We start from the raw sequence: 19412 nt of genomic DNA, 5'->3' as shown, positions 1-19412 counted from the left end.
CCAAAACTACACACAATACTCCAAATTTGGTCTCATTAATGTCTTGTACAACTTTACCATAACATCCCAACTCCTATCTTTACTCTTCTCTTTACAACTTTATTTTGGTAGGAATATATAGGTTGGCACAACAACAAGGGGTGACGGGCCTGTACTCTGCTCTAAACAACACAATCTACGCAGCATCCATAAGTACCACCCTAAAGTGGGTAAAAGTTGAGATTGAGATACTAAAGGAATATTGGGGTAGGTGATGTAACTATCTGAGAAAGAGGCGGGGAAAACAACACATTTTGGAAGCAAATTCCAAAGCTTGGGATCTACCTAGATGAAGGATCTTCCTCTCAATCAATATTCAATTTATTGTTGTGTACACAAAACGTACACAAATCTTTCAAGAAATCTTTCAACACTTTCAAGAAATTATGCATTTGTATCCCCAGGTTCCTCTTTTCTACTGCACTCCTCAGTTCCCTACCATTTACCGTGTAAGCCCTACTCTGTTTTGTCCTTCTAATGCCTTACACCTGACTGAATTCAGTTCCATCTGCCATTTGGCAACCCATTTCCATCTGCCATTTGGCAACCCATTTTCCAAATTGTCCAGATCCCTCTGTAAGCTTTGAAAGCCTTTCCTGCTGTCCACTACACCCCCAGTCTTTGTGTCATCCGAAAACTTGCTGATTCAATTTATCACATTATCATCCAGATCATTGACCAACAACAATGGACCCAGCACCAATCCATGAGGCACATCTCACTCCTACAGTGGCCACAAAGCCAATTAACTACCTCATCCTGTATGCCGAGCAACTAAACCTTCTTTGCCAACTTCCCATGTGGGACCTTGTCAAAGGCCTTACTCAAGTCCAGCAACACCCTCATCTCCTGGTAGAGAACATAAGGAGCAGGAGGCCATCGGTCCCTCAAATCTGCTCTGTCATTCAATTAGACCATGGTTAAACCATCTTTATGCACATCCACTTTGTCCCAAGGTGGTGTGGCTCCATTGGTGAATTTGGGTGAGAATATCCACTTTGTCCCAAGGTGGTGTGGCTCCATTGGTGAATTTGGGTGAGAATAGCCACTTTGTCCCAAGGTGGTGTGGCTCCATTGGTGAATTTGGTTGAGAATAGTGACATCCTGGCACAAGTGGGGGTGAGGCATGGGGCAGATTTTGAACTTCAGGTAACTTTTTTTGCTGGCAAGGCAAGCAAAGATTTGTGTACGTTTTGTGTACACAACAATAAATTGAATATTGATTGAGAGGAAGATCCTTCATCCAGGTAGATCCCAAGCTTTGGAATTTGCTTCCAAAATGTGTTGTTTTCCCCGCCTCTTTCTCAGATAGTTACATCACCTACCCCAATATTCCTTTAGTATCTCAATCTCAACTTTTACCCACTTTAGGGTGGTACTTATGGATGCTACGTAGATTGTGTTGTTTAGAGCAGAGTACAGGCCCGTCACCCCTTGTTGTTGTGCCAACCTATATATTCCTACCAAAATAAAGTACTAAACCTTCCCTACCCCATAACCCTCTATTTTTCTTTCATCCATGTGCCTGTCTAAGAGTCTCTTAAATGTTCCAGCCTCCACCATCACTAGCAAGTGATTTCAGGCACCCACAACTCTGTGTAAAAAAGAAAAGGTACCCCTTATATCTCCCCTAAACCTTCTTCCTTTCACTCTGTAGAGATGTTCTCTGGTGTTTGCTATTCCTCCCCTGGGAAACAAGTGCTGGCTGTCCACCTTACCACTGCCTCTCATAATCTTGCAGACCTCTATTAAGTCTCCTCTCATCCTCTGCGCTCCAAAGAGAAAAGTCCCAGCTCTGCTAACCTTGCCTCACAAGACTTATTTTCCAATCCAGGTTGTTAAATTGAACTGCAGAGGTGTATGATCTGAGAGATTCCTGTGGTAGAACAATAGGCAGAAAATGTGGAAATCAGATGTGTAAGTTTGGTTTAATTTATTGGAAGTGCAGTGTGGGCTCAGCTTGAAAAAGAATCCATATGTATCTGTCAGGAATTAGCCTGAACTACATAGAGACCACATCCGAATTAACAATCAAATACTCCATTGAAAGAATCAAATCTCATGGATCAGGCCAACTCTCCAGACACAGGGAAACTTTGTTACTTGCACCTTTTGTTTTGCTAAACAGCGTCAGCAGTTTTGAATCAATTTTTTGGGTCTGGGCTCACGGCACCTTTCATTATTAAGGGAAGCAGAAAGGCTCCTGCTGCTGGAATCTGGAGCTAACGTGTGTGGAGTGATTCAGTGGGTCAGGCAGCATCTGTTGGGAGAGATCTTGGGTTGGGACCCTTTACGGACATTAAAGTACAAAAGGAGGCAATGTTATGCGTTGATAAAGGGGGAAGGGGATGAGGTGATATGGTACTGGACTGGAGGTGGAGACCACACACAGGGTACTGGAGGAACTCTGTGGATGAAGCACAAGGTTTTGGGGATAGTAGTTACCTCAAACTGGAATCATCGATCTTCATGCCATTAGGTTTAAGACTGTCAAGAAACAGTATGATGTGTTCCTTGGGTTTAGCCAGTGTTTGCCCATTACATTGGCTTTGTAATTCAACTGTTGGCAAAGTTAGCAATGTTGCCAGCTCTCTGCTCTCCAGGGGAGTCAATGGAGAGGGTGCAGAGGAGATTTATGAAGATGCTGCCTGGATTGGAGAGCCTGCCTTCTGAGGATAGGTTGAGTGAGCTTGGCGGAATGACGGAGGATGAGGAGTGACCTGATAGAGGTGTACAAGGTGACGAGAGGCATTGATTGGGTGGATGGGCTGAAATGGCTAACATTAGGGGACATAGTTTTAAGGTGCTTATGAGCAAGAGGTAGGTTCTTCACGCAGAGAATGGTGGGTGCATGGAATGCACTGCTGGCAACGGTGGTGGAGGCAGGTATAATAGGATCTTTTAAATGACTATTAGGTACATGGAACAGAGTGAAATGGAAGATTATGCATCAGGAAGTTATAGGCAATTGTTTAAGTAGTTTATTAGGTCAGCAAAACATTGTGGACCAAAGGGCCTGAACTGTGCTGCAGATTTCTTTGTTTCATCTTTAACAAGCGACCACTGGAAATGTTTTGCAGAGCAGACTCGATGGGCTAATTGGCCTACCTCTACTGCTATATCTTTTGATCTATATATAAAATGTTCAAGTAAAAAGTGCTGCGTAGGTGCACAACCAACGCTTCGGGCCTAAGCCCCTTGTCAAGGTATGAGCAAAAAGCAGGCAGGTGCCTGCATAAAAAAGGCAGGGAAGAAGGGACAGGTGAGGTGCACAGGCCAAGAAGCCATAGGTAGACAAGAGGGAACGTAGAGCTGGAGGGAATGAGAAGGATGGGGAAGGGAGATAGAAAAGTGGGTGGGGAGTTGGAAGAAAGGAGATATAGGGATAGGGTAAATGAGAGAAATGGGGGTGCCCAACAGAAACCGGTGAAGTTGATGTTAATGCCATCTGGATGGTGCGGGCCCAGACGGAATATGCAAAGCCAGTTCATCAGATTTCTGGATAGTGTTTCTAGCACTTTTCACATTTCCAGCATTCTCACTCCCTCCTGATACTGCCTTGCCCGTTGACATGTCCTTCAAAGACAACTTTACATTCCTTCTACTCCCATTGCCTCTGTTGCTCATTCATTTAATCTCCCCCTTCCCTCCGCCTAATCATGGCCCCTCCTCCCCCCCCCCCCCCCCCCACCAGCCCCATTCTCTCCTTGTATCCCCCAGTTTGTCACCAACTCTAAGCAAAACTTTCCCCTGGTCCGACACAGGGGTCAACACAAGGACTGCAGAGGCTGAAATCTTGATTGAACACAGAGAAACTGGATCTGGCAAGGGAATGGATTAGGACCTTTACCCAGGTCATCATTGCCTCTGCTTCTCTCTCCATAGATGCTGCCTGACCTGTTGAGTTCCTCCAGTTCATTTTTATTTTTTTGCTCCAGATTCCAGCATCTGCAGTTTCTCATCAAACTCCACTATTCCCTCTTCAGATTCCATTTTCTTCAACATTTAATTCCCATAATAAATGGGAATAAATTAAAGGAGGTTTTGATGGTAAAAAATCAATTGCTTTATCAATGTTCGTGAGGAATCCACTTTGCCATCTTCATCCACTACATCCTGCAATTACACCTTAGTTTTGTCACAATTTATTTAATCGTGAAATATAAGTTTTCAATTGGCCTCTGCAACTTGGCCCTGGTGTTTAACAAAATTATGAGGGGAAAAATGGCGAGACTTCACTGAGTACTGTGAGCAGTTTTAGAATCCCCATTTAAGAAAGGATGTCCTGACGCTAGAGAGGGTTCAGAGGAGGTTACTAAGAATGATTCCAGGATTGAAGGGGTTATCATATGGGGAGCGTTTGACAGCTTTTGGCCTGCACTTGTTGGAATTTATGAGAATGAGAATGAAACATTTCGATGTTGAAAGGTGTGGACAGAGTAGATGTAGAAAGGTTGTTTCCCATGGTGGGAGAGTCCAGGACAACTTCAGGGTTGAAGGGCATCCACTTGGATCAGAGATGCAGAGGGTGGTGAATCTGTGGAATTTGTTGCCACAGGCGGTTGTGGAGGCCAGGTCATGGGTTGTGTTTAAAGGAGAGATCGCTAAGTTCTTGATTATCCAGGGAATCAAAGGTTATGGGGAGAAGGAAGGCCAGGCAGTGGGGCTGAGTGGGAAAAATGGATCAGCTCACGAATAAATGGCAGGATGGACTCGATGGGCTGAATAGCCTATTGCTGCTCCTATGTCTTATGGCCTTATAAATAGGGTGGATTGTTAGAAACTTTCCTTCAAAGAGGCGTCGAAAACTAGAAGGCACAGGTTTCGGGTAAAGGTAGATTTAGAAAGGATTGGAGGAAGAATTTCCCTGGAATGCACTGCCTAAGGGAACGGTGGAGGCAGAGACTCTTCGAAGGGGAGGTTCAACGAGACCTGGGTGGGGGGGGGGGGGGGGGGGGCATGGTGGATCAATCGCTAAAGGTTGGGATGCAAGTACAGAATTCGGTGAAGAATGCAAATGGCACATTGGCCTTGAATGTGAGAGGTTCTGAAAATAGAAGCTGGGAGGTCTTAAAAGATTTAATATTCAAAATTCCTTTATTGTCATGTAATAGTGTACAACATAGAATATTACACAAAATTGCTTTCGGCCTACCGTACGGCAAAGGGTCACAATTAGTGTGGCTCACTGCCCCTTACAATATGAGAGAAAGAAAAGAAAAAGAGACTCCCTTCAGAGTCACTGAGTCTCTGTGGATTCGCCTCCAGCTCCCGCAGCCGCACAGACTCCTGTTTATCCATCGGCAACTTGAGCTCCAGATCCAAACCTCTGACGCAATCGGGAAGCTTTCAGTGTCCGAGACCCTTCGGGAGCCCTTCTTTCCCTCTGCACCCCTTGAATCCCCGCCCCGATACCTGCTTCCCCATGAGCCAGTAGCCTGCAGCCCTTGTGGGACCCTGCAACTTGCATGGGACCCTCAATGGCTGAGCCCCTTGTTGGTCTGCTGCCATTGTCACCTTCCCTGTAGGGTCTGCAGTTGTATTTACTGCAGCTGTATAGCATCTTGCTGTATAGCATGAAAGACCCCAACAATGAAGACGCTGTTTACATCCGGTACCGCACGGATGGCAGTCTCTTCAATCTGAGGCGCCTGCAAGCTCACACCAAGACACAAGAGAAACTTGTCCGTGAACTACTCTTTGCAGATGATGCCGCTTTAGTTGCCCATTCAGAGCCAGCTCTTCAGCGCTTGACATCCTGCTTTGCGGAAACTGCCAAAATGTTTGGCCTGGAAGTCAGCCTGAAGAAAACTGAGGTCCTCCATCAGCCAGCTCCCCACCATGACTACCAGCCCCCCCACATCTCCATCGGGCACACAAAACTCAAAACGGTCAACCAGTTTACCTATCTCGGCTGCACCATTTCATCAGATGCAAGGATCGACAATGAGATAGACAACAGACTCGCCAAGGCAAATAGCGCCTTTGGAAGACTACACAAAAGAGTCTGGAAAAACAACCAACTGAAATACCTCACAAAGATAAGCGTATACAGAGCCGTTGTCATACCCACACTCCTGTTCGGCTCCGAATCATGGGTCCTCTACCGGCACCACCTACGGCTCCTAGAACGCTTCCACCAGCGTTGTCTCCGCTCCATCCTCAACATCCATTGGAGCGCTCACACCCCTAACGTCGAGGTACTCGAGATGGCAGAGGTCGACAGCATCGAGTCCACGCTGCTGAAGATCCAGCTGCGCTGGATGGGTCACGTCTCCAGAATGGAGGACCATCGCCTTCCCAAGATCGTATTATATGGCGAGCTCTCCACTGGCCACCGTGACAGAGGTGCACCAAAGAAAAGGTACAAGGACTGCCTAAAGAATTCTCTTGGTGCCTGCCACATTGACCACCGCCAGTGGGCTGATAACGCCTCAAACCGTGCATCTTGGCGCCTCACAGTTTGGCGGGCAGCAGCCTCCTTTGAAGAAGACCGCAGAGCCCACCTCACTGACAAAAGGCAAAGGAGGAAAAACCCAACACCCAACCCCAACCAACCAATTTTCCCTTGCAACCGCTGCAATCGTGTCTGCCTGTCCCGCATCGGACTGGTCAGCCACAAACGAGCCTGCAGCTGACGTGGACTTTTTTACCCCCTCCATAAATCTTCGTCCGCGAAGCCAAGCCAAAGAAATAGCATCTTGGTAAGGACACATCCTTTTGTGTACTGTTTTGGTCTAATCTGAGGAAGGACATTCTTCCTATTGAGGGAGTGCGGTGAAGGTTCACCAGACTGATTCCTGGGATGGCAGGAGTGATGGATGAAGAAAGGTTGATTGATCAGGGTTATACTCACTGGAATTTAGAAGAATGAGATGAGATCTTATCTCCACACCCCTTTCGTCCCAAGGGCCACATCCAACTCCCTTTGAATATATTCAATGAACCGGCCTCAACGTCTTTCTGGGAGAAGGAGTTCCACACATTCACAACTCTGAGTGAAGAAGTTTCTCCTCAGAGAATTCCCAAAAGGCTAAATGTGAACTTGAGGAATAACACATCATCGTCCGCCTGGTCAACCTTAAACCAAGGAAAGCATGATAGGTTGCAGATGCTATGATTGTAGTAAACACACCAAAATGCTAGAGGAATTCTGCTGATCTATTCAGCATCTATAGGGGACCAAGATATATTGCCGACGTTGCATGAACATTGATTTTAGATGCCCCCCCCCCCCACCTCTATCTAGTTCCACTGTTTTACGTTTCTCTCCAGCCATTCCTCCTCCCTCTGTGGTCGCTCACTGTGTCTCCCCTTCTCTCACCTTTTGTCCAATATCCTGTACCTCTTGGCCCCCTTCACAGCCTCTTCCACCCACCCACCTTTTTCCCCCCTTGATATACCCTTTCCCACTTTAATCTTGGTGCAGGGTCCTGGCCCATAACTCTCACTCTCTCTCCAAGGATGCTGCCTGGCCAGCTGAGTCTCTCCAGCAACCACCCCCACCACCTTGCTCAGCACCTGATTCCAGCACCTGGGGTTCCTGTGTTTTCCCTCTTGCCCTTGGGAAGGTGGGGGGTGAGCTGGATTTTCAAGATTCAGATCCACAGTGGTGAAAGGTCAGCAATATATTTCCCAGTTAGATTACCTGTGGTATTTCTGCGAGGTGAAACCCCGTGTTCCCACATAGACTGTCTGAGTAACCTCACCAAGTAACTGCAACTGGTACAGTTTTCAGATAGGGAAAACTACACCCACTGTATGCTGGCAGAGGGGAAATGGATGTTTATGGTGCCAATCAAAGCCGGTTCATGGATCCTGGATGGTGTCCTTTACATTTTAGTTTAAATTTTATTTATAGCACTGTAGAAATCTATTCCGGCCATTTAAACCCATGCCACCTAATTAGACCCAAATTAACCTACAACCACCATATGTTTTTGGAGACTGGAGGGAAACTGGACCACCTGGGGAAAACCCAAGCAGGTCATGGGAAGAACAGGCAAACTCCTCACAGACAGCGCCGCATTCTAACCTGGAGAACAGACAAAGTCCTCACAGACAGCGCCTCATTCTAAACTGGGTCGCTGGTGCTGTAATAGTGAAATGCTAACCCAGGCAAGTGGAGAGGGTCCCATCTCACTTCTGAAGTATCTTTGAAGGCCTTGGCCTCGCTGGAGTTTAGGATTCTGGGGTGGGGGTGGAGGAGGGATCTCAATGAAACCTACCGAATCTGGAAAGGACGGGTTAGAGTGGGTGGGAAGATGGTGTCTCTGATGGTACAGCTCTCCCTCAGTGCCTACCTGTGTGTCCAGAGTCTCTAGTGGGAAAGGGGTTCTACCGAGTGGTTGCTTGAACTTCTGTGCATCCCTGACATTAGATATAGTGAGCCAGGAGGGACAGATGAGCCATCAGCTTGTACCATGGTGGGTGTCCCACTTCACTACTGACGGTCTGTCTACCTCGGCAAGCCAACATCCTTTGGTTCTGGATACCTCCTCCAGTCTCATGTGGTTTCACTTACAGCTGTGGTCAATACAATTTGTGAAAGTCCCATTTTCCATATTAAACTCAGCAATTGCAATAATGTGCATGAAAAAAATCCTCTCTCAGAAAGAACGTCAGCTAGGACGGTTCTGGAAAATTCCCAATAAGCAATACCAAAGTGATGAGAAGCCTAAACCGCCCCACAACTGAGACCTCATGAGTGATGTCCCACATGTTGTAAGTAATGTCTCTAACTGTTGGCTCTATTTTTGTCCAAACAATGGATTGATATCAGAGAAAGTCAGTGACTCGTATTTGATCCCATTGCTCATGACTCAAGAATTACCCGCAATCATTATCTCTAACATGAATGAGGGCTCATGTGGAAATCTGACTAGATGGAGCATTGATGGGAGGAGCGAGAGTATGTTAGAGGGAGGTAAAGGCTAGCTCAATAGATAGAGAAAGCTGATCGAGATTTTGAGAGAGGAGAGCTCAAGGGAGAAACAAGCTAGAGAGAGAAAGATGGAGATGGAAAGTGGAGAGAGAGAGAGGGGGAAAGGAGTCTTGAGGGAGGAAAAAGCTGAATAGAGAAAGAGGAGAGAGCTGAAGATAGCAGGAATCTTTCCCCCTTATCAGAGGTAGATAAAAGTAGAGGATGTTGATTTAGGGTTAAGGGAGAAGAGATTTGGAGGGGATCTGAAGGGGACCTTTTCCCCTAGAGAAAGAGAAGGCCCTGAAATACACTGCCAGAGAGAGTGCAAGGAACGGAGTTACTCTCAACACAAGGAGTGTCTAGGAAAGCACTGGAATCCCCCAAGTATTAAAAACTATTGGCCAAGTGCTGGGAGATGGGATTAATATAGATGGACAGTCACTAGTCACCATGGGCGACTGGCCTGGTGCCTTGCCGTATGATTCTATACTTCAAACAATGAATGGTAATTTTAGGATGCACATTGACTGGAATTGGTTGGTCATTCACCAAAAAACAGAAACCCCGCAAGTCTGCTGCCAACTCCTGCTCTGGCAGTCAACATGACAATTCTGCTCTGTCCTCTGCAGCCAAGCACACAGGTGTCCTATAGGAACCCCATGGCATAGTGTTGAGTGTGTGAGACATGTTCAGGGTGTGCCCAGCAGGCTGGCTCTCCTTGCAAGTATGCTTAATTAAAACAAGGATTAGGAATCTCCCTGAGGCTTGTGGAATATGGATTGAAAGCACGAGCTGGTTGTGGTTCAGTCCCCAAGTGCCGTGATATCCTTGCACAGCAAGCTCAGGATATGTTGGTATTTTAACCATGGGATGTAAGCTTATTGATGGAAAATTGGAGTCACACTCGCCACATTTAGTAAAACTTATTTCCCAGAGTTTCTGGCTTCAAAGTTTTAAGGTAAAAATAAACTTGTTTGTATAAAATAAAAACAAGATGCTGGAGAAACTCAGCAAGTCAAACAGTGCACTTTATGTAGCAAAGATAAAGATACATAACCAATGTTTCAGGATTGAGCCCTTCATTTATGCCTTCTCCCAGCATTTGGTCCATAGATTTTCATACTGAGTCTGTTCCCTGAACTCTCTGGCAGTGCATTCCAGGGACTCCCCGCTCTCCAGGTGAAGAAAATCTCCTTCAGATTCCTTCTAAGTATCTTCTCCCTTAACCCTAAAGCAACATCCTTTACTTTTATCTCTCTCTGTTAAGGGGAAAAGGTTCCTGCAGTCGACCCTATCTCTGTCGTAAGCCAGGGTCGCCATTAGTGTCTCCCTTTATAGTTAGTGCATCCACCGCTGTCTTTAAGAAGTTTGTATATTCTTCCCTGTGTCAGCGTGAATTTCCCCCAGGGGCTCCAGGTCCCCTCTCCCCACCATTCAAAATGTACTAGGGGTTGTAGGTTAATTGGGTATAATTGGGTGGGACGAGCTCATGGGCCTGTTACCGTGCTGCATGTCTAGATTAAAAAATGTTGATGAAAATCAAAAAAACTTGTGCAGATGCTGGATATCTAAAATAAAGCTTGATATTGCTATAAATGTGCAGGAGGCCAGGCAGTATCTGTGGAGGGGGAAAGCGTTAACATTTCAGCTGATCAGTTGTCCTGGACTCTAGCTGTTTCACTCCCTGTGTTGACTCTGTGAGGTCAGGATTGAACCTGGGTCACTGGTCCACAAGCTCTGCCACTGGGCCACATCCTGATGGCAGAATGGCCTTTCTCCCCCCATAAAGAAATACGTGATGATTGTTAAACTCCAGAAGGGGGAGGAAGTCTGCTGCCCAGACCCAACCTGGCCCATATGTGACTCCAGACCCATCGGGAGTCAGAGTCATGGAGTTGCGCTGCAAGAAAAAACAGACCATTCGGCCCATCTTGTCCATTCTGGCTACTCTATTTGCCTGCGTGCGGCTCATATCTCCTTTAACCTTTCCTATCCCTTCACCTGTCCAAGTGCCCTTTAAATGTCGCAGCTTTCGCCATGTCCTCCAGCTGCTCATTCCATACACCCACATCCCCCAACTTCTGCATGAAGCAGAAGCGCGGCAGAGCAATGGCCGTCTTCCCTACCCATAATCCCCCAAGCAGCTGGAACTGTTCTGGGAAACACAGCGGTTCCAGCTGTGTGTGGGATTATAGGTAGGGAAGACGGCCATTGCTCTGCCGTGTATTTATGATGGGTGGCCTTACAGCACCAGTCGTGTCGGCTCTGGAGGGCGCTACGAGGCGCTGCTCAACATGAATGCAACACAGGAGCAGCCTTTTAGCCTTGTGTAGTATGACATCCAGCCCTTGAACTCAGTGCTCTGTCTGATGAAGGCCAGCATGCCAAAGGCCTTCTTCACCACCCTGTCTACCTGCACCAAGGCTTTCAGTGAGCTGTGTACCTGTACCCCGAGGTCCCTCTGTTTTCCCCTCCCCCCAAGTACAGTGAAAAATGTTCTTTTGCAAGCAGATCAACAGGTTATCACTAACATTCATACAGCCATGTAAAGAGCACAATTTACAGAGTATGGGGTTACAATGAAAAGGAAGATCGATTAGCCCCAAGCAAGGGCAGCGTGTGAGCACTGTGGTGAGGTTCATTCAGGAGCCTGATGGATGCAGGTAAATAATTGTCTTTAAGCCTTCACACTAGCCTTCTTCCTGACACTCTCTAGGATTACGATACTCTCCATTCACTGTATATTGTAAATCCTGCCCTGTTTTAAATGGGACAGTTAACAACCTCTTTCATTACAGAAGAAGAATTAATGTTGGCATTTGCAGCAAATATTAAAATTTCAGGAATAAAATAAAAAGTTGTTGGAACACCCTATACTGGGAGAATCAGCCACAGTGGGTTGCATGAAAATGTTGGCACAATTTCTTCCCAAAATCTCATTGCTAAAAGCAGCAAAGATTTATTATTTGGTTTGAAAAAGATTTACTTTATTCCTGACTGTTCATCCCAATAAACAAACTGCCATTCTGCATGGAATTTTGGCCCAGTGTTGGATACCCATGGGTTAGGCCCTCCTCCCTCCTCCCCCTGCTTATCCACCTATTACCTCCTGCCTGTGGGACTGTGGTGATCCCCCACCATTTTGTTTGGCGCCTGCCGACATTTTGCTCATACCTTGATGAGGGGTTCAAGCCCAAAACATTGGTTACGTACAGTATCTTTACTATATGAAGGACACTGTTTGACCTGCGGAGTTTCTCCAGCTTTGTGTTTTTATTTCAATCATGGTGTCTGCAGACTTTCATGTTTTACCTGAGGGATCTGTTGTTCCATATATAAAGTCTTCAAACCAATTGATTAAATCCCAGTCCATAACTCACTCCCAGGGATCTGCTGTTCGGTATATAAAGCCTCTGAATCCCTGGATTAGATTCCAGTTGTAACTCATTCCCATGGACATATTGCATGATATATAACATCCCCTCTCCAACCATTCTATTAGTTTTTGACATGTAATGGTTAGCATAGCAGTTAGTGCAATGCTGTTGCAGCATCAGCGATCTGGGCTGGACCTGGCGCTATCTGTGAGGAGTTTATGCGTTCTCCCCATATCTCGTTGGTTTCCTCTGGGTGCTCCTGTTTCTTCCCACCCTCCAAAATGTACCAGGAGTTGTTAATCAATTGGGTGTAATTGGGCGGCATGGGCTTGTCAGCCGGAAGGGCCTGTTACCATGCTGTATGTCTGAAGGAAGCGCTGTCACCCAGGGATCTGTTATTGTGTACCTAAACACCCTGATCATCTACATTACATTCCATCCTGTAACTGACTGATGAGTGGGAACCTATATTTCGATGCAGAAACACCCTGAACCTCTGGTTTCCACTTGCTAATAGGTTCCCCTGTAAATAAATGAAACATTAGCCAAACCATAACCCTGGGGGTTCTGGTCCCACCTGGATGGGATAGCAGAGGAAAGGGTGTGGAGGAAGTCTGCAAGGAAATGATTGGGGCTGATGTGTGCCAGTGAATAAATGAGTTTAACAAATGATTGTGCTGCGGGAATTCTGTGGGCAAGAGGAACTGAAGGTCCATTCAACTGAGACCAGATTGTACGGACAGGAGAAACCAATCTCTTTGCAGAGACGTTAGTGAGCGAGACAAACCGATCTCAGTTCAAAGGTTTAAAAATTATTTTTATTGTCACGTAATAACACAAAAAAAATGATATGCATGATATACTTCAACTTTTGTCTGCCATAAGGCAAACAAAGAATTGCTATGAGCATTCCCCAGCGCCCCTGATCATAGGAGAAAAAGAAGCCAAAGAGAGCCCCTTCAGAGTCACTGAGTGTCCGTGGATTCGCCTCCAGTGCTCCCACAGCTGCACAGATTCCTGTTCGATCCATCGGCAACCCGAGCTCTAGATCCAACCCTCCAACACAATCAGGAAGCCTTCAGCACCCGAGGCCCCTTGAGAGCCCTTCTTTCCCTTAGCACCCTCTCGAATCCTGGTTCCCTTGAGCCACTCTTCAGCAGCCTGACCGCAAGACGCCGGCAGAGTTAAGGGCAACATTGTGAGGTCAGATTCCCCCCTCCCCATTACATTTAAAATGTAACATAAATGAAATTCTTTTAACCTTTGTCCACCATAAGGGAGACGGAGCTGCCAGTGCCCTCACAGAAACCTACAACACCTGGTGTTCGTAGGCTGTCTCCCCTCCAAGTACTGACAAGTCCTGTACCTGCTTAGCTTCTGAGATCAGACAATCCCAAGCGTATTTAGGCTATTGCCTGGTTGATCCTCTGAGATGTCATAGTGTGATGACAGTAGTGACTTTGGAAATGGATTTAGCCAATACAGTTCTCTCTGGCTGGTCTCTACAAGCTGGATCAAATGACCTGCTACTGCATCTGTACATCCCCCATCCCCCCTCTCCAAGAAAGTGTTGTGGATGCTGAGGAGCTATAATTGTCTTTAAACAAGATTACATGGGATCTACAGCAGAGAAACAGGCCATTTGCCCCCACCAGTCCATGCTCCAGCGGATCCTTCCCCTGCCCTCCACCTTTCCCCTAATCAGTGTCCAACACCAAGGATCTCCCAGTGGCCATCCACTTCAGTTCCACATCCCATTGCCGCGCCCTGACAGGTGGAGTTCACCCGCAAAATGGAGGAGTAACGCCTTGCCTTCATCATGGCAGTCTCCAACCAGACGGCATTAATATCGACCTTCAGCGTCCACGGTTGAGATAGATGTCAATGGAATTGGTGAGTGGTTGGTTTGTGAGACGATGAAACCGTTCCATCTCTGTAATCTTTCAGCTTCTCAATCCCATCCTGAATGCACTTTCTCCTCTCTCCTTAAATCTATGCCCTCTGGAAGTTTATTTGTCACATTATATCTGGTATAGGGAAAAGATTTCTTCTGTGAGCAGTCTTAACAGGTTATCTCCAACATTCATACAGCTGTACAAAGTACAACAAGAGCACAATGTCAGTGTTGTGGGGTTCATTCAAGAGCTTGATGGCTGCGGGGAAGAAACTTTTTAAGCCTGTTGGAGTACACTTTTACACTCTTGAGCCTTTGCTTTTGCGGGTAGACAAGAGTGTGTCCAGGGTGTGAGAAACCTTCAGTGTGTCGGCTGCTTTTCCCAGGCAGCGGGAGATGTCGATGGAGCCCATGGAGGGGAGGGAAGTTTAAGTGATTTTTCTCTGCTGCATTCACCACCTTCTGCAGCTTCTTGTGACATTGGGACGCACCCATCTCTCGATAGTGCCCCTGGAGAAGTTATTGAGGAAGAAGCAGGACATGCTGTAATTCCTTAGTTTTTCACTTTCTACCCTAGAAATCATCCTTGCCACCCTATCACACCATGAGGCATAGGAGCAGAATTAGGCCATTCGGCCCATTGAGTCTGCTCTGCCATTCGAATCATGGCTGATGTATTTTTCCTCTTGACCCCATTCTCCTGCCTTCTCTCCATAACCTTTGACATTTCACTAATCAAGAATCTATCCACCTCTGCTTTAAATCTACACATTAACCTGGTCTCCACAGCCGTCTGTGGCAATGAATTCCACTGATTCACCACCCTCTGCTGAAGAGATCTGTGGGCCCCCCCCTCAAGATTTGCTAAACCTTTGTAAGATCCTCCCTCAGTTTCCTTTGCACAAAGGAACAAAGATGACTGAAGGGAGAACTTACTTTGTGGCTCCAATCGCTTCTCTTAAGTTGAACCCTCCGACCCGATGGACATCCTTGGACCAGACAAAGTATGTGAACATGGGCTTGGGGTTCCCAGGAGTCCGTTGGCATGTGGCCTTGGACCTTTTCCACTGTTCATCTGGCAATCTCCTTCTGCGACATAGCTCAGCATGGAGCCCAGTGTTGAATGCGCCAAAGACAAGGTTTGCCTAGTTGCTGGCTGAGAACAGCTGGTGCCTCAGTCCTGGGGTTGACAGATTGGGGAAGACAGTCCTTGGTTCACCTCTCCTTCCAGTGTATCTGGAGGATTTTACAGAGACAGCGTTGGTGGTTTTTAATTTTAATTTAGAGATACAGTACAGAAACAGGCCCATGAGCCCACACTGCCCAAATGCAACCACGTAACCTACCAACCCCATGCATCTTTAGAACATGGAAGGAAACCAGGGGAAAACCCACCCAGGTCACAGGGAAAACATACAAACTCCTTACAGAGAGCGTGAAATTCAAACCTAGATCGCTGGCACTAACAGCGTTATGCTAAACATGTAGCCATATTGGAGAAGTGGTAATGACACTTCAAAGCAGATAGCACAAGTTTCTACAAGTATATATGAAAGAAGCATCTCTGGTAAATGTAGAGATGAGATTGGGGAATTAGTAATGGGAAATGGCAAAGTTTTTGAATAAGTATTTGGTATCTATCTTTGCTAAAGGGCACACTTCAAGCTTCCTGACAGAGCTGCTGGCTTACAGTTCCAGATTTAATCCTGACCTCTGACGCTAACTGTGCAGAGTTTGCACGTTCTCCCTTTGGCCGAGATGGTTTCTTTCTAGTATGTAGGTGAGAGGTAGAATGAGGGTGGGAGGGGGCAGTGGTGGGGAGGGTTGTTGATGGAAATGTGTTGGAGAATAAGGTGGGGTTCATGAAGATGAATGTTTATGGTGAGTACAGACTAGATCGGCTGTATGACTCCATGGCCTTATGGTGATCTCAATAGAAATGAATGAATTGTTTATTGTCATGTGTACCAAGAGATAGTAAAACACTTTGTTTTGCATGCTATCCAGTCAGGTTAACCCACTCTTCAAGGCTGCAGGCAGTGCATTGATAAACCAAAGGTTCAAGGTTTACCGTTACAGTAAAGATGGCCGTTAATAACTTCTGCTGGGACCTTGTCTTTGCAGCACTAAGGATGAAGATCAAGGAGATAAAAAGGGAGAAGGGAGATCGCAAAATCATCTCCCAGAGAAGGAAGAAGGTGCTGAAGATGGGACCCTTAAGGAAGAAGGATCTCAAGAAGTTGGTTCTGTTTATAAAACATGGAGCAAGTTGTCCCTGTAGTCAGTTAGACCACCCCAACAGCAGCTTCCTCATCATGGGGCGGAGGTGGGACAACCAGTTTCTTCTCACGGTCATCCACAAATGGGACAAGAAGAACAAGGACTTGCGGCTTGCCTTGAAGATGATGAAGACCAACCAGTGTCCAACGTATCACCACATCTTCCAGTGATCGTTCCTGGGGAAGGTCATGTGGGGCAATCTCGTACACAAAGTCACAAAAATTACTGTTTTTTAAAAAAAAATGAAATAACACCTGGTTCTGCCAGTGTTATGGGAGGATCTTGTCCATATATAGTAATTCCTTTATAATCTTTCTTCTGCCAATAACCAGATGAAATTGAAAGTGAAAGCCTGCTTTAAATGGACGTGATTGATGAATGGATATTGAAGTGCAAAATCTGAGGCTTTCAAAAAAATAATTTTTTCTCTATATTGTGTACACACACACACACACACACACACACACACACACACACACACACACATAGATATATAGAAATATATATATATCCCTTCTCTTTCCAAAGAAAATATGGCCTGGATAATTTGGCAGCAGGAAGATCCTTGTTGGAATAACAACACAAGACTGTGAGATGCATTGAGCATTTCACGTCGAGCCCTCGAGCTGGTTCCAAGGATCTGCTTCCAGTTGAAACTGAAAGTTTCTGCAATTAAGAGGTGACTCTCTGGGGAGGGCACAGGTTTCCTGGGTTCGGGGACAAGTGGGTCAAAGGTCCGAAGCCCGCAGCCCGACTGTAGGCGAAATCGATTGATATCAATGCGTTGCCAATGGGTAACAGAGAAGATGGAATACCCATCCTGGTCTTAAGGGGGGAGTTATTCTGTTGTAGCTTTGCACAATTTAGCCAGGATCATTAACTGTGCATTATTGGGGAATGGGGATAATCTCCCTGGTCATCTACTGTGGATTAAATGTTTGTATGTGCTGGAACCACTATCGTGAAAAGATGCGACTCTACTCCTAAGGTGTGCTGACTAGAGGGAGTGTTAGTTTTGTGTCTCTACTGAAATATTTTGAGTTGTATGTTAGAGCTATCCACCAACAGCGATTATTTTGTTCCTTTTTTAACATATTATTTCAGTTTTCTGTGTTTTTTTTATTTTTTTAAATGCCTACGATATTGCCATTGGCAAGAACCTACTCACATTTAAATAATAAAAAGAAAATAACCAGCATCTGCATGAAGGTATGTGATAAATACCTGGTTCGGTATTTTCTCCAGTCATCCCCCTGTTATTCTCCAAACCCCAGAACAGAACTGCGAGAGTGGGCGAATAAAGGAAAAGCAACAATGCCAGGAGGAACAACATCAAGGTCAACACACCTTTCATGTTGGAGATGTCTTGATAGTGTAGATGGTTCTTACTGGTTACAAGATATGGAGAGGATGCAGAGTTGGGCAGAGAAGTGGCAGATGGAGTTCAAACCAGATAAGTGTGGTGATGCATTTTGGAAAGTCGAACTTGAAGGCAGAGTGCATGGTTAATGCAGGATTCCTAACTGTGTGGAAAAACCGAGGGTCTTTGGGGTCCAAATCTGGGTGTTGATAGGGTAGTTAAGAAGGCTTACGGAATGCTGGCCTTCATTTGTCGGGGATTGAGTTTAGGAGCCGTGAGGTAATGTGGCAGCTCTGGTTAAGTCACACTTGTTGTGTTCAGTTCTGTTCGCCTCATTACAAGAAGAATGTGGAAGTAATGGGAAGGGTGTAGAGATTTACTGGGATGTTGCCTGGAGAGGAGAACATATCCGAAGAGGCAAGGCTAGAAGAGCAATGGCTTTTCTCTTTGGACCAAAGAATGATGAGAAATTGTATAATAGAGATCAACAAGATTATAAGGGATGTAAACAGGATGGGCAGCCAGCACCTTTTTCACAGGGCAAGAGTGGCATACACCAGAGGACATCTGCAAAAGGTTAAGGGAGATGTCAGGGGTAAGATTTTTTACACAGAGAGTGGTGGGGGCCTGGAATGCGTTTCCGGGGGTGGTGGTGGAGGCTGGTACAACAGGGACAATTAAGAGGCTCTTAGACAGGCATGTGGATGTAAGAAAAATCGAGGGTTATGGGTTTGAGGGAGGGAAGGGTTAGATTGTTGAGTAGGTTTTCATAGGCCAAAGGGTCTGTACTGTGCTGGAATGTTCTATGTTCCTAATTGGCTCTGAGTTTAAACTCTAATTATGTTGCATGTTTTTTTTTTGGCCTGTCTCAGTTTTAACTTGTTCACATTGTGGAGTTCCCACACGATGCATGGTTTGTCAGTTCTTTAATGGTGTGCTTGTTCGTGCAGTGAGTTGAGTTTCAAACAACTGGAGGCGGAGCACTGATCCATGGATGTTCAGGAGCCTGGTGACAGCAGGAAAGCAACTGTCCTTGAATCTGGATGTTGGTATTTGCTGGCTTCTGTATCTTCTGCTCGATGGGAGGTAAAGGGGAGGGGGTGTGGTCAGGTGGGATGTGTCCTTTAGTTTTTTATGGCTGCTTTTCTGAAATGAAGATAAATGTCGATGGAGGGGACACTGGGATTTGAACTCCACATTGTGTTCACTTAGATCATAAGACATGGGAGCAGAAATGGGCCACTCGGCCCATCTGTTCTGCCCTGTCATTCCATCATGGCTGATATATTATCCCTTTCAACCCATTCACCTGCCTTTTCTCTGTAACCCTTGATTCCTTCCTTAATCAAGAACCTATCTATCTGAAATATCCCCAATGACCTGGCCTCCTCAGCCTCCCGTGACCACAAATTCCGCAGATTCACCACCCTCTAAATAAAGAAATTCCTCCTCATCTCTGTACTAAAGAGACATCTTTATATTCTGAAGCTGTGCCTTCTAGTTCTAGACTCTCCCACAGTAGGAAACATCTTCTCCACA

General features: G+C 46.0%; 1 protein-coding gene across 1 annotated transcript in view; it reads left to right on the top strand.

The window, feature by feature from the left end:
* sfrp5 (secreted frizzled-related protein 5) overlaps positions 1–16790 on the top strand; it is a 31380-nt gene extending 14590 nt beyond the window's left edge. The window contains exon 3 of the mRNA XM_069900321.1: positions 16358–16790. Coding sequence (XP_069756422.1) covers positions 16358–16683 — 326 coding nt within the window. The 3' untranslated portion in view covers positions 16684–16790. The remainder of the gene's footprint in view (positions 1–16357) is intronic.
* The last annotated feature ends 2622 nt before the right edge of the window (positions 16791–19412 follow it).

Source organism: Narcine bancroftii, chromosome 10 (genome assembly GCF_036971445.1).
Source record: "Narcine bancroftii isolate sNarBan1 chromosome 10, sNarBan1.hap1, whole genome shotgun sequence".
In the NCBI taxonomy this organism is placed as follows: Eukaryota; Metazoa; Chordata; class Chondrichthyes; order Torpediniformes; family Narcinidae; genus Narcine; species Narcine bancroftii.
The sequence above is the reverse complement of the archived record's forward strand: the minus strand, read 5'-3'. Positions and strand labels throughout refer to the sequence as shown.